The sequence below is a fragment of the Carlito syrichta genome, unplaced genomic scaffold (assembly GCF_000164805.1).
Source record: "Carlito syrichta isolate Samal-C Ts95f unplaced genomic scaffold, Tarsius_syrichta-2.0.1 Scaffold295875, whole genome shotgun sequence".
NCBI classification, from domain to species: domain Eukaryota; kingdom Metazoa; phylum Chordata; class Mammalia; order Primates; family Tarsiidae; genus Carlito; species Carlito syrichta.
The window spans coordinates 240,400-256,346 of record NW_007239971.1 but is presented as its reverse complement, the minus strand read 5'-3'; the positions used below and the strand labels follow the sequence as shown (position 1 = coordinate 256,346).

Genomic DNA, 15,947 nt, shown 5'->3' with positions numbered 1-15,947 from the left:
ACTCATTCTGAAACTCCTAAGTCAGTAATTTCCTTTAAAGAGGTCATCTTCTTCTGAGGGTGGCACACACTTTTGAGGAGTTCCTCTAGCTATCACAATAAAATGGGGGTGAGAGAAGATTGCAGGGAAAGGTAAGCTTGTTTGACAAAGTGCTCCATAATTTCAAGTACATTCATTTTATCCATTTAATCTTTGAAATACATCTAAAACATGTTTTCTCCTTAAATTCTTTTATGCACAAATATTGCATGTGTTTTACATAGTACTCACCGAAACAATCAGTATACTTACAACCTAGGAAAGTACTTAGAATACTATTTTACAAATTACAATACAATTTCTGTCCTTAAATTACAATTTTTATTGCTATCTAAATTTGCTTCATAAAAACAAAATACAGACAGTGAACAACATTTAAAAAATACACACATTAATTTCATCCAATACATGAAAAAATACAAAAATATGTATATTTGGTGGAGAAAGACCTTAATATGTTTTCTAAAACTACACAAGTCTTTATTTAAAAATAAAAGAGTTAATTAACCTGTTGTGAAGTAGGAAGTTTGTTTTCCTAGAAAATCAAGCATGCTACCCAGAATTGCCATTCTTAAAAATTTTAGTACTCCATTTCAATATGGAGCAGGGTGAGGTTAAAAACCACTGATTTATTTGACAGAAACATATACAACAACATGATCATATTAAACACCTGCTCAAATTTGACTCCATGACAGGATTTAATCACATTTGAAAACCTGAACTTTTAGAACATATTAGGAACTCAGTTACAAATACAGTTACTTACTGTATATGATGTAGATTGTGGGTTAGAAAATAATCGAAAATAGACTGCTTTGAGGAAAAAACAATGAGAATAATTCACTTATACCTTAAATAAAATTCAGTGTTAAAAGATCAACATAGTATTTCTGACTTTTAAAAGATAGTAAACGATTCAGTAAAATTAATGATTATGGTGTCAAATACAGCAGATTTTGTCATTTCATACCTTGGGCCACGGAGTCTTAGAATAAGAAATAATCCTTGGAGGCGTGGATTAAGATCTACATTTCACACATGCAGCCAGATTCTGATAGATTCTGATAAATACCAATCCAGGTCCACCCGACCTTGCTTCTACTTTAGTTGAGAAATAGGCTTAAACTCTTAGATATTTGGGGATATGAAAAAAAGAAAAGAAAGAAACTTTATTAATCCCTGACCAAAGTGAAATGAGGTAGTAGTTAAAAAATAATATTCTAAATGCTTTTGTAAGTATTTTTCAGGCATGTTCTCTCTCCTTCCCTCCCTCCCTCCCTTCCCCTCTCTCTCTCTCTCTCTCTCTCTCTCCCCCTTTTTTCCTTTATTTTTTTCATTAAGAAACATCACAGTTTAAATATCTATGTATGGCTGGATTCATCAAGATTTTATAACTTAATCAGTCTAGGACAGACAGTTTCCCTAAGAATTTGCTATTTTTACTGTTTTTTAAATTTAAAAAATCTGCAGAAAAGCAAACGTGAATGTAAATCTATTACATTTTCAAACATCGGGAAAAAAAATCCTAAATAATTTGGAGACTGAGGAAAATATCAAATATACATGAATATATCAAAGTTTTTTCTTTTAAATAGGGTGTCTGTGCTACTACATTTTATGCTTCAACATTAAATTATTTGCTTTACAAAATGAAATAACTCTGTCCTGATTTTGTGGTTCAGAATCCAGATTGAATGTCTTTCTTCCTCATGGAGTCAATTTTAACAATATTTTATTTGAATTTACTTACAGTCTTATTTTTTCCTGAACACATCAAAAATATTTTGGGATTAGACATTACACAGGTGAAATGGATCCAATTCTACGTTCGCTCACCCTGTTTAGTTTTGACAAAAATAAACTTGGTCTCCTACTTTTGGTAACAAAACTGGAGCAAAAAGTACATTTTAAGACAATTAAAATACATGTTAATGAAAATGGTGAAACTATTTAAAATATTTAAACTAATTATTTGTGAGATTCAATAGGATAATTCATTAGTTCAATCCTTTAGTGACATGAATTCCTCTGCAGAATGAATGTCTATAGAGAGTAATCCATGGAAGACAGACAAGTCTCTTGTCATTTGTAGTGTTAATCCATTGCCTAGAGCGTGAAAAGTACTCAGGATAACAAGTGTGGGAATCAGTAAAATCAACATTATTTTTGGATTTTATTTTCTTAACAATACTGACTGATCAATAGACTTGTGGAAACTGACAAATACAATAAGATCTGTTTAATGAATCAATCTAGTGAAGTAGAGAGAGACTCCCTCCGCCCCTTCCCCCATTCTCTTCCCTTTAAATCCTCTTCATCTTCTTCCTCCTCCTCCACCTACACTCACAAACACATTGGGGTGGGGGTGCACTGCTTTTTCTCTATTGGTCTGCAGTAATTAAGTAATGAATGCTGTAGTACCAATGCTTAGATCATTTTTTAAAAAGACTACTAAGCCACTTTCAGTAAGTGTTTATGTTTTTAATTTTGAGGATTGCCCTCTCCATTCAGCCAAGAAGTTTCCATATTATTGAAGTTGAGTTCTTCTGCTTTTCAAGTGCTGCACGTGGGGGTGGGGAGCGTTGGAAGGAGGGGTAGGACAGAGAGAGTTGGGGAATGAAGAAGAGAAAGTTTTGTCCTGTTAACTTTTATACAACATCCCCTCAAAAATTCTTATAAAAAATCAGCTTTGGGGAAAATTGAAAGAAAAATAAGAGAAAAACTTTAGAGACCAAAGATAACATGCCTGCTTCAGAAGAAACTATAAGGGTGTTTGTATAACTGCCTGAATACATGCATATGTGTACCACAGAAAATTTAGTAACCCTTCACCAGCTCGTGAAGACACAGAGATATTCTTTTTATGTTGGTCCTTGACACTCAGCAGGGACTTTTGTGAACTTTGTCATCTTCCATTGCCCTTTAAACCCAAACTAGGGAAGTGGCTTTAATTAATGAGATGTGATGCATTAAAAACGTTAGCCAGAGCATTCCAGAAGCTGGAAAACCATAGATGTTTTTAAATTCTGAGTATCCTTTTGAGAATCCCCTGTTGTAATTTATAATTCTCAAAGGACCTATATTTGTCTTGAACTGATTGTTGAAATGGGCTTTGCTAGGAATTTCTTCCCTGAAATTGCAGTGGGGCAGGGAAAGGGGGTGATTGAGCCTAGGGGGTTTGTTAGGAGGAGGGAATGATCTCTAACAAGGCTTTAAAACCTTCAGTGGTTAAAGTTATATTGATGAGGATACACACACACACACACACACACACACACACACACACACACACACATACACACACACTGCACAAGTTCAGCAGGATTGTATAATGAACATGAATTGTAAATTTTGTAGGTAGCAGAATTCAGATTTTTTAGATCAAAATTGCACCCAAAAATGGCTATAAAACAACGCTTGCCTTGGGAAGTAAATTTATAGCTACATGCCTTTCACAGGCACGCTGGAGGGTTCTGCTCCCAGCTCTAATCTCTACGAGATGTTTTTTGCATGTGTTGTGTGACAGGAGGGAAGGGGAGTGGGTTGAGCTCGCCTGTTCTCCCATTGTCAGCCAGTCTAGTGAGTGTTGGAAAACCTGTCTGTGGGATCTTGTGTCATCTCTCCCTACATGTGTACAGGAAAAGTCCGCGCTGCTCACGGTTCCTCTCTCTCTCTCTACCTCCCTCCCTCTCTTTCTCTCTCTCTCTCTCCCTCTTTCTCTGTTTCCCTTTCATTCTGCTTCCCCGGAGCCGAATGAAGCAGGGAGCAGGATTAGAGTCCGCCACCGGCTATCAGAGGAGCTTAGATAAAAGGAACTGCTTCTTAAGCACCACTGCAGCAGCCCTTGTTAATTTTTTTTTTTTTTTTTTTTTCTTTCCACACAACAGTTGTGCCTCATTATCCGGTGCCTGGCTCGGATCCTTTTTTTTTTTTTTTTTTTTTTTTTTTCTCTTTTTCTTTTTTGGAGGGTTTGAAGTTTCTGTGCTTCAGTGACTGTTACAGAAGAAGAGGTGTTAGTGTTGCCATGAGGTCTTGATTGTCTGCATTTATGAATGAAACTGACCTAAATCACCTGTTACCTCCAGTTTCCAGATTGTTTGAACTTCTCTGGCCGCACAATACAGGAAGGAAGACTAAAGCAGCATAGGGACCTACAGCGTCTGCAGCATGGGCTGGTTGACTAGGATTGCCTGTCTTTTCTGGGGAGTATTACTTACAGCAAGAGCAAACTATCAAAACGGGAAGAACAATGTGCCGAGGCTGAAATTATCCTACAAAGGTACATCTTTATTTTTCTTTTATTTGACTAGCTTTGTAATGCCCACTGCCGCCCCCCCCCCCCAAGCTAAACCATCAACCCTTTAGTTTAACCTGGGAAACCTATGTGATTATGCCTATCTTTCTGAGATGATTTAAACCCTTTCTTAAAAAAAGCATGTCTTCTGTTTGATATATGACAATTTAAATGCAAACAAAGAACATTTAATCACATTTGTGGAGTAGAGCTGCATGCCCGGTACATGCTGATCTGTATATATCTTATGATCGTATGTTCTGTTAATTTTTCTGACTTTACTTCTGTTACAATATTTTCTAAAAAATGCTAATGCAAAAATGGTCTCTTTGTAGATGTGCATGCCTCACCTATAATAATTGGTATGATGAATTGCATTTTCTTAGTTTTAGGCACTAAATGGTTAAACCTCATCATGAATATTCAGTTTGTTCAAATCTGACAATCAGATGCTTAACATAAGCAGTAGATCACGGTTTGCCAAGAGAATATAAACCGGATAGAACAGACTAGTTTTTCCACAGTGTGTTATGATTGTACAAAAGGCTGTGTATTTGGCTAATTGGTGGAAAGCTAAAGTCTTTGGAGGCTAATGTTATTTGATTCCATATGTACTTCAGTGAGAATTGAAGGGACATTACTGTCTAGTTGCATAGGTAGTTGTGTGAACTTCTCTTTTTTAAAAAGCATAAATTTAAGAAAGTAGAAAAAACAGCTTTATCACATGGTACTTTATTTGGTTACAGTTTAATGTATGTACTTGTTTTTTAATGAGAATTGTTATGAAAATATTCTCTACTTGTTTGTAGACTTTATAGAGAGATGTATAAAGTAATGTTAAAATAGATTCCAAAAATATATAACTTTAGTGGCAGAAAATAATGATATTAGCTCAGGTATTATTAAAATGGAGTTGAAGATTAAGCTGTTTTAACTCAAGTAGTTTTACTCTCAAGGTGTTGATTTCTTATGATTCTCAGATTTCTAGTATTGGGGGTGGGGCAATGAGAAGCTCTAATTATGCTTATTTTTGAGCCTATAAGATAAAAGAAAATTATGGAATTTGTTTGGAGGGATGTCTCTCTAACTGTACATTGTTCTTATGCCAGAAAACATATTCTTTAATTTTCACATGTTGGAGAGCATCTCTTTCTGAATGCTCTAGTGTGAATGAAGATCTCAAATAAGAAAGAGAGATGTAATTTTCACACTTTGTATTAGAAAATTAAACACCTATTAAATGTGTTTATTTGGACATAATGCTTGTTAGATAAAACACTGAATTAAAAATATTTTTTTCTTGGTATAGAATTTGTGTATCAAATTGGAAATCGATTTTAAACATCAGCAGATTTCAATTGTAGTTATTATGCAAGTTTTGGAAATAGCATCCTTTAAATCTTTAATTCTCTATTATGTATACATTTTGTAACTATCTTTAAATTATTTCCATTGTATATGATATGATGGCATCTGTATTCTCATCAGTTTGGTTTCCTATTTTCACTGCTTGAGATGGTACCATCAAATAATTCTTAGGTTGACAATCTACTTTATCCAAGTTTATGTTCCTTATGAGTAAGTTTTATATGCAACTTTAGTTCTCAAAGATGTGATTGACTATATACAATAATTTTAGTTTAACAAGTTTAAAATCATGAAATAGATTTTTTAAACCTGTTAGATTTGGATATACTTGTCTAAGTGCTAACTAAATTTTAAAATAAAATAAAAATAGAGAATTACATTTTATTTTGGAAGAATTTTATTTCCATGGTAATAGATTATGTTGCATTATAGAGGAGAAACTTGTTCTTTGTATAAATTAAAAGGATAGCATTTTATTAGAATACCCTTCATTGTACACACAAGCTATAAACTTGTCTGATGAGGCAAAATATCTATATTGACAAGATGTATATACTTGACACTGTTTATAAGCCCTTTTTTGGCAGAGCCATCCACTAGAATTATTCTGCTTTCCTTTAAATCAAAGTCTGCCCTACAGCTACATAACAGTTCTATTGGTATACCTAGAGCATGGCAATTGGGTGAAATAAACTGTGAAAGGAAAAACAGTAAGAATAAAGGAATGACCCAAGCAATGTTTTAATGTCATTTATTAATCTGTAATTACCTTGTTTTTTCTATATACACAATTGTTTTGCCAAATCAAGCTTCTGGTAGCCAATTGTCAGAGCTTTGTTTCTAAAGTATAACAGAAAAAAATTTTTTTAGCTACTTCTTGTTTCTCTTTAATTAGATGTCAAACACAGTTAAAACATTCACTGCATTGCACTTAAAAATATTCTAGCATGATTCATGAAGAGTTAAATCCCTGCCAACCTTAATTTCCCATGGTCACTTATTTTCAAAGATCCACCATTAACTCTCTCATTGCTCAGGTTGCCAAGATGAAGTTTCAGACAATCACTTTGCTTACTTTCTGCTTATCATCTTGCCTTGTAAGAGATGAAAGTGATTTAATATGTTAAATTAAAAAAGAAAAAGAAGTAAAAACAGGAAAGTAACTAATAACTAATAAGATACCTCTTCACTTTCTAGGAAAAAGGAATTGAATAGATGTGTTCAGGACCATCTGGAGAAATGATAATATTAGAAAAATGGGGTATGCTGGCTTTTCCTCTGAACCAATCTGATTTAGAATCCTTATGGGGGAAGAAAATGTGAGAACTCTGTAAATCTCAGCAGTCATAGAGATTATCCTTAAGAAACATTCACTCGACATACTTTTGTCTTCCTTAAATGTATGTAATATAGCTAAGTGTTAAAGTGGTTTTATTTTAATTGGTGCATAACTGTTTATTTCTTCTACAAAACTAGTCAAATTTCACTTTCCTCATGAAATACCATAAAATCACATAATCTTCCATTTGGGATATGTGGCACAGTGAAGTCTTCAGAAAAACCTATGTGAATCACAAGAAAATAAATTAGGTTTTGGGTTTTAAACAAATGACAAATGTTCCATCATTCAATGTAATGGGGTTTTCCAGGACACTGTGAACTTCAGTTTTAGTAGAAATCAAAGACACATGCTAGTCTCAATGTGATGGTGATCCTATGAATCCAAAGGTTAAATCAATGATTTTAACCTTACCTTCACGGAGAGGACTTAGTAAATAGCACTTAAATAAATGATAGACATTTTAAAGGCTTTCTTTTTCTAGTTTCTAAAGATTGTTTTTTCCAGAGCCAAATTGTTTAATTATTGTAAGAATGATATGATCAGTTAAAGCAAAATTTTCATATATAGCTTTCTGATAGTAGAATAAAATTTTATTTAATTAAAAATTCTGAAGTAAAACTTGAAAAAGTCTATCTTTATCCTTTGTTTAAAACATTGATTGCTTAAAAATTTATTAATATAAATAATATTTTTTATATTCAACAGTTTTACTTCATTCTGAGATTTTCTTTACTTTTATCAGAACAATGGTTATGTATAAATATGTACATGAGGTACATATATATGGATATGTATGTATATATGTACATATATATGTTGACATACATTTAATACAGAGGAATAACATAACTTTATTTTATAGTTGGGAAAGTAATCTTAGTAATCTACAAATTGTGGGTTACAATTCCTTACAAATAAAATTGTTATTGATTTAAATTGGCATTCATATTTTAAATTTTATTCTCTCTAAATATCATATATACATATATATACATATATATGTATATATGATATATAGAGAGATATGTATATATATATAAGTATATATGGCATAGAGCAAAGAAGTTATACATTCTTTGCAATGCCTTTTCTCAAATAGTCACTGCATATTTGGCACCAGGTCTCTGACTTGCTGACTCTTATTTAAATGCTTAACTTACTAAGTTTCATATCATACTTTGATTCTGAAATATTAATTTTTAATACACTTAAAGCTAGAGCTTCTAATTTATCTTTTCAACAAGTATGTCCTGGCAAAAGAAGACAAAATAAACGTAAAATAAAACAAAATATTCAATCACACATCTTGTGATTCAACACTGATCATATCAAATGAAGGCTAGTGAAAATCTCCAATTTGTGGCTTCTCTGCTTAAAGCTAACAACCAGATTTGCCTTTGAAGCAATAATTTAAACAGTGTATACGTTAGCAATTAGGAAAGTAACAGAGACCACAAAACAATTCTATATAAGTCTCTACCTCACCAACTTTTAAAATAATATTCAGTCATTATTAGCTTAGATAAATCTGAATTGTGAATAGATAATTTTTCCAATTCTAACTTTTATGATTTTGTTCTTTTGTATGAACTATTTCCAAGATTCCTCTACTGATAGTGACATGAAATACCCAGGTATTTAGCCAACTAATGGGTATATATGCCAATGATATCTAATTTTCCTTTGTTTTTTGATACTTAATTATCACACATAAGTCAAATAGTAAAATTAACAAATACATTGTGATTTGTGTCAATTATATTTAAATTCTATACTCAAGATTTAATGTAATTGAAGACTCAGGAATAAGTTAAATTATAATTCATCAAAATGATTGTGTATATTCCTAGCAAAACAGATGTTAAGCTGTTGATTAGAAAGAATATTACATTTAGTGTGAATATGTAATTGTATTTTGCAATAAATTTTGTATTATGTTTTCAGGTGTGTGCTTTAAGAAGCTTGTATTTTAAAGTTGTCATGAACATCATCTGTAAGAAATTGTGTGGTTTACCTTCTTATCCCAATTGTTCCCACTTAAACTTCAGTGACACACCTATGAATCACAACTCCTAAAGTCAAAATACCATATGTCCATAACTTTTGAACAATTTTAAAATCTAAGGTTTTGCCCTGAATAAAATTTATAAACTAAATTAGAAAAAACTTCCAAGTGATCAATAATAAAATAAATTTTGAATTGGCCATTATCTAACAACTGTTATTTACAAAGTAAAGTAATTATATTATATGATAGGGAGTTTAAGATAGTGAGTGCTCTTGTCAAATCTTTGTAAAAAAAAAAAAAAGTCTGTGATAAATGATCCATTGCTGCAAGGTTGTAGGAAAATTTATGATACTTATGACAATATTAAACTAAGTTCCATGCATGGAGTTAGTAGTAGTTATACACACTAATTAAAACAAGTGTGAATCTTGGGATGGCTTTTACCCCTCACGACTTCTAAGGTGCTATTTAAGGGAATTATTATGATTTGCAGTTCTATGCTTCCACTAATAGGTGGCACTAGCAATTTGTGACAGCTCTTTCATTAGTTTAGAAGTGGGTTGGCTGCTAGGATAAATATACACAGAATATGTGTGGAGGCCAAGCTTGGAAAAACTGGCATAAGAATAATGAAATGTAACATGCACAAAACAGCAACATTAGTTGAAATGAAATATGCAAAAGATATTGATGTGCCCCTTACATGTATTTATTGGTTAATTTTAACCCCCCAAAAGTTATGGCTATAAGTAAAAAAAGCAAACACGCAAATGCATTTTATCTTAACTCAGACTTTATACGTAAAATTGATCTGTAAAATGCAAAACAAAAAAATGAATGAAATAATTGCACCCAACAATTAGGATAATGGAAGAGCAGTTTCACATGTCTATAGATTAAATTTTATACATCATAGAAAGTGTGCTTACCAGGAATGAGGTCGCCTTCCTGTGGATGTAATGGCAATTATTTATAATTGCAGAGTAGTTCGTTGAAAAGGTAAAGTAAAGTTTAGAACATTACATTTGGTATGTTTTTTAGAGAATGACTCATTTTAATTTGTAGGTTTTAAAATTTTGTTATTATAATTAAACATATGGAAGAATCAATAAATTCTATCTGACACAAGTAAGTCTGAATGTCTCCAGCTACTATCTCCTCCTATTGCCAAGACATAAACATCAGTATAAATAGGGAATCCACACACTATTTCCAAACAGTAACAAAGCTGGAGTCTGTCAAACCCAGGATAAGAAAATATACAATTTATACTTGAATTAGGGAATGAAGATAAGCAAAAATAAAATTCTGTTGATAAATATGAAGAATAATTTGGTTTTAGTTGGTTTTACAAGCTTAGGGTAAGACTTAAAGGAACCACAAATTTAAGAAGTCTGTCATCTCCTGAATGAGTCATTAAACCTGCATTTCTAGGTTTCCCTTGCTTGGAGAAATGTGGCGTGGGAAACGATGTTGACCAAACCTTACAGTAACTTAAAGTGTTGCTGCAATCATAAACATGTCTTTAGATAAAATATAACATCACCCACTTGGGTTGTCATCAGCAAACAAACTGTAGCTTAGTTCTATTGAATACGTCAGATCTTTAGTCTGTGAAACCACTTATGTGAATCATCTTTGTTGTGTCAGCCGTGAGGTTCTCGAGGCTGGGTATGTATTATTTTTCATCATTGAATTCACAATGGCTAGCACAGAGTCACTAATTGTTGGACAATTTTGTACGCTTTTTTCACATGGCTTTATTTTAAAACCCCAAATATGCCTGTTAATGAAACAAAAATTTTTTTTGGAACAAAGATAATGCAAATTTATAATAAATTAACTCATGATAAAAGAAGTGTACATTATAATATTGTAGAGAATGTAAGTGTATTGCTAGATGTCAGGATAGGGGATATTAGTGAAGGCATTTAGGAATGCACAAGGGATGTGAGAGTTCACATCTCTATAAACAGTATCTCTTTCTGAACCAACTCTGTTCCAGGACTGAGTCAGAAAGTATCCAAGTTATGTTTGTTTGTCTGCAAGAAAAAGTTGGGAAATATGCAATGCATACATATTGGAAGAATCTAGGAATCAGGTTGAGATATTGTTTCATTCCTTTGGACAAATACCCAGATTATCCTTATTCTCACATCATGCCACAGAACACACAGCCAGAAAAGAAGGTGAGATTACCCTAAAGCAAAATAGTGACTAAAGATTAAGAAAAATATTTCATTCTCAGTCTCATTGTATCTGAACATCTGTGTAGAACAAATCAATCCTACCAAATGAAGTTTAGAGCATAATCCTTGAATAATTGACGATTTTTCATTATCCACACTTTTAGGAAAATCCTAGCTTTGCTCTCTGACAACTTGCTGAGATTTAGCATTTCAGAGCCTTTCCTGCTTCCTCTCCTGCACTTATCAAGCGCAACAGTTTCTCATTGCCCCTTGGATTCCATCGCCAAGTCAGCTCCTTTCTTCCCTTGGCCTTGAGTTCCACAGCCTGGGATCCATCTACTTCCATCCTCAGCACTTGCTCAGGAGAGTCAATGTGAAAGGAAATACTGAAGGAATCTTTGGTGGAAGTGTGAATAAACAAAATATATGTTGAGTTCTTTAAGATGCTGATTAAGAGGTGGAGGAGGATAACAGGCTAATTTCTTTAGGACACTTATGTATGGATCTATAGATTGATATTTAGAATAACACGAATTTACAATGTTTGATGGAAAATTCTTGAAAACATGTTATTTTTGTGGCAGGGTAGAAATATCATCAAAAAAGGACAGTAGGGCAACTACCAACAGCATTGTTATGAACAAATTAGAATTATTAAGTGGTATTAAGAAATGATTAAGACCTAGTCCCAAGTCTCAAGAATTATACTCTGATGTTATTATCCCTTAAACATTAATTTAAATGAATCTACATTTTCATTAGCTATTCTCACTTTATTATTATTATTATTATTATTTATTTCTTGCATTTTAGTTATAAGCCACATACATAAAGCCACATAAGTCATCTGTCAGATTTCTTCATGAATAATCAGATTTGTGAATAATTCAAGTAAATACAGTAGGACTTCTGAGGAAGGTTTTATATTATCTACTTAAAGATTTTAGATAACTTTTTAAATCTAGTTTACAAGAAATATGGGCCTTTAATGACAAGAAAAATGTGAGAAGGTAAAAGCAGAGAAGAGTGGCAGTCACTGCTATTAAAAACTGTTTCTTTATTATTCTTTTTAGAAAAGCAATAATATATTTTATATAATTTATATAACTTAAAGCATTAGCATAGCAGGCTATAAGCTTCATGGAGTTAATACAAGACTGTCTAAGTTGCCTGAATATGAGATCAAAAAGGACAATGAACATATACTTTAAGGATTTTCCACAGTGGTCACAAAGTCATTTGAGATTATCTGTATCTTTTTGAAATTTATCTATAAAATACATGAGCTGACTTCTTTCTAAGCACAAATGGAAAAAAAAGGTTGAGTTTGGTTATTCAATATAGAAAACATTGCTATTATGGTTTTTTGAAACTATTACATATAGTAATTTAGAAAGATAACTTCTTGCTTTTCTAATACTCATTTTCCAGCTTTTCTTATTATTTCTTTAATTCACCAACAAGTTGTGAAAAGAGCAGTTCCTATTTTACAAATATGTTTGCTTTCAATATAACAGCTTTATTATGGATGGAAAATGCTCTCTTAGTTCTGTATTTCTGTCATATGCCACCTATCTTTAAATGTAGTCATATATCGCATACATTTTAATTCACTTAGCACTTTGTTTTCATTCAGGATATTTCTCTAACTTACTGAAAATGTTGTTTGAGAACAAACAGACTCGTAATATCAGAACATTTTATAATGTATTAGACAAAGTTGTAAGTTCATGATATCTTGCAACACAAACTAAAAAAAAAGTCACTTTTGGAATTTTGGTTATAATAGTATAATTCCTTGTATTTGCAGAATTGTATATAGCTAAATAAGTACATAAGTAGATATGTTTATATTTAGCATCTACGTGTGTTTGTGTGTTTCTATAATACTCAAATACAAGAAAGGTCACATACTATTACCTTTCTAAATAACATTACCTTAAACTGGAAATTGTGGAAATTGGAATGTCAGTAATTTAAAAATAAGAGTACAGTATTTGGACATAGTTCTTGGGAGACAGTCTCTCCCTTTGTTTTGTATCAGGTCTTAAGTGGTTCAGGATTGACTATTATCTTCTGTAATTTATGATTGACCTTCCATGGCATCTTCTATTGTTCAATGCTGTTTAACCAAGCTTCTCTTCTCTTTGGGACATTGCTACTTTAAGAAGTTGCCAAGAGAAATCCTTTCAGCAGCACAACCCTTCCACTGAGCCTCCTTGTCATCTTGACTCCAGACCATGGGGCTTAGTGTCTTACCTCCACAGGCATGCACGTTTCTACTCTCAGTTCCTTTCACCTCCAGGGTGCAAGGTGTGATTAGGACATAGATTCCCTCAATACAATAGCCAGATTGGAAATATATGACCCTTTAAAAAAAAAATGAATTGTGCCCACCCTCCATCTCTTCATCTTTTTAACGGGACATACTTTAATCTATATCTTTCTTGACTGATCCAAGTAAATCTCACTTAAGACTATCCTTTTGAAAACAAAATCCTGTTTATTCTCTCTAGGGGGTATGGGGAAAATTACCGATCCTCAAAAATAAAACATCCTCATGTTCCTCTTGGAAGGAAGTTAGGCGCCTTTCATTTTTAACAGATCAATCTCAAGATATATTTTTACACACTATGAGCCATGGAGTTTCTTACTTTCACTGTGTGAGCTTCATGTTCAATAGAGTCTCAGACTTATTTGCTTCCCAAGGTGCCTATTCAGTACAGAAATAAGGTTTCCTTTGCACATTCTAACACAGAGACTTCTGTCGTTTAGCCACCTCATCCAGAAAACTACGATTTCTAGCATAACAACAAAATGAGATCAAATGATTTAAAAAATAATAGTTTCTTTCTGGCACCCATGAAATTACTTAGCAAGACAGGGTTCAATGTCTATTTTGTCCACTCTTGTTTCATCAGACCTAGATTAATACTTTCTGATTGGCTTTACTGTTTAGCTATCAAACTGGAGAAAACTATCTACTCTATAACAGTGTTTTTATACACAGCCAAATAAACATCAGCACATTAATTTTGAAAGGACCTATTTAGTCTATTTTAAACAGATTCCATGTAAGGAAGTGAAATTAGTGATGATATAGTAATTTGTTTCTTTAGTACAGATCTCAGTCTATAACATTGCACTATACCACACATAACACACACTGTGGACTATGTTCTCCCAAATGAATGCTCCATTGTTCATAGTACACCATATTTTTATACCATTTAGTTTTCCTTATGGATAAAGATAATTACTGAATGTCTCTAGTGTGCCAGATTTATTGTCTTTTCACATTTCCAAAAAATAAAAGTTCACATTCTTAGAAAGTATTAAATGATAGCACATATTCAATTAAAGTCAATATTTGACAATATGCACTATTATGACTTATTATTGTATGCCATGTTTAAAGTATGTTTAAAGTACCCAAATACCTATTTCTTGGCCTATTGAAAATTAATCAAGTTTTCAAATTTAGCAACTGGAACTAAAAAGAAATCTTGTCATAGTGATAAAAGCATTGAATTGACTCTGACACTTTCTATGTGTGGGAACTGTAACATTATACTATTTTTTGCAGACTCAGGATTCTCATTTCTGATGTGGGAGAATAGTTATCACATAGAAGCTGTTGTAGGAACAATGTCAGCATGTGTGTAAGGTTCCCAATCAGAGATTTATGCATAGAAGATATTCAGTAACTATTAATTCCTTGAGAGATTAATATTGTGTAGGTTTTAGATTATAGCATTCTGCTCCTTTGGAGTGAGTTCACGCGCATGTATTCTCTAGCTGTTACTTGTTTTGTGAATTACATCAATAGTAATAATACAAACAAAATCACAATTGTTTTATTTGCAGTGTGGTTCTTTCAAAAAAATGTAGCATAATAGTGTGAATTTTAAAAACATGAAGTTTGCCAACATCAACTACTCAGAAAAGATATGAAGAGGCTTTGAAAAAAGATAGTGTTTCAAGTAAACAATTGATGAATAGAAAGTTGAGACTAGCATGTCTTTCAGGCTTTCATCTAAGTTTAGGTGAAGCTATGTGTCTTGACTATAAATCTATGACTGGATACCTAGGTCTCATTTCAATGGAATCTGCATGAGTGTATGCATGAAGTTAATGATGAGGCTGAAAGGAGGCCTGATTTTTAGGTCTTCTGGCTCTGAATACATTCTGAGCCAGGCTAAGCAAGGAAGCACCTGTTTCTTGAGGAAAGAATTGGCTGCATCTCACAGACTATAAGTTCCAATTCATGTTTTCAACATGAACTAAAGTCAGTCATTTAATATTCAGTAAAACTAACCAGGAAATGACTAGTATAATTTGCTCCTGTACTTACAGCATATCCTCTCAAATGGTGTAAGGGTTACCTTGAATATTATTTTGTTATGACTTGGTCCATGAAGACACAGCATCCTTCATGACAACTTAAGGAGTATTGAATCCACATAGGAATTAACACAATATGTCTGTTTCATATGTCCCCAAATCTGAATGAATCCTTGTAGATATAAAGTCTGAGTTTTTCTGACCAATTCTGTGAACCACCTGTGGTCGCAAATAGCCCATTTGCAGGAAAGTGGATATTCAGTCACTCAAGAAAATAAACTTGCCGTCTGAAGCTAGTAAATAGAATGAAGAACATGCTGAGAGTGACTTAAAGGGGTTTTTGTCTAACAGAAGACAGTT

General features: G+C 32.7%; 1 protein-coding gene across 1 annotated transcript in view; it reads left to right on the top strand.

Moving 5' to 3' along the window:
* The window catches only part of SEMA3A (semaphorin 3A), a 525,999-nt gene that overhangs the window by 311,903 nt on the left and 198,149 nt on the right, over positions 1-15,947 (top strand). Inside the window, exon 4 of the mRNA XM_008054520.2 lies at positions 4,128-4,321. Coding sequence (XP_008052711.1) covers positions 4,210-4,321 — 112 coding nt within the window. The 5' untranslated portion in view covers positions 4,128-4,209. The remainder of the gene's footprint in view (positions 1-4,127; positions 4,322-15,947) is intronic.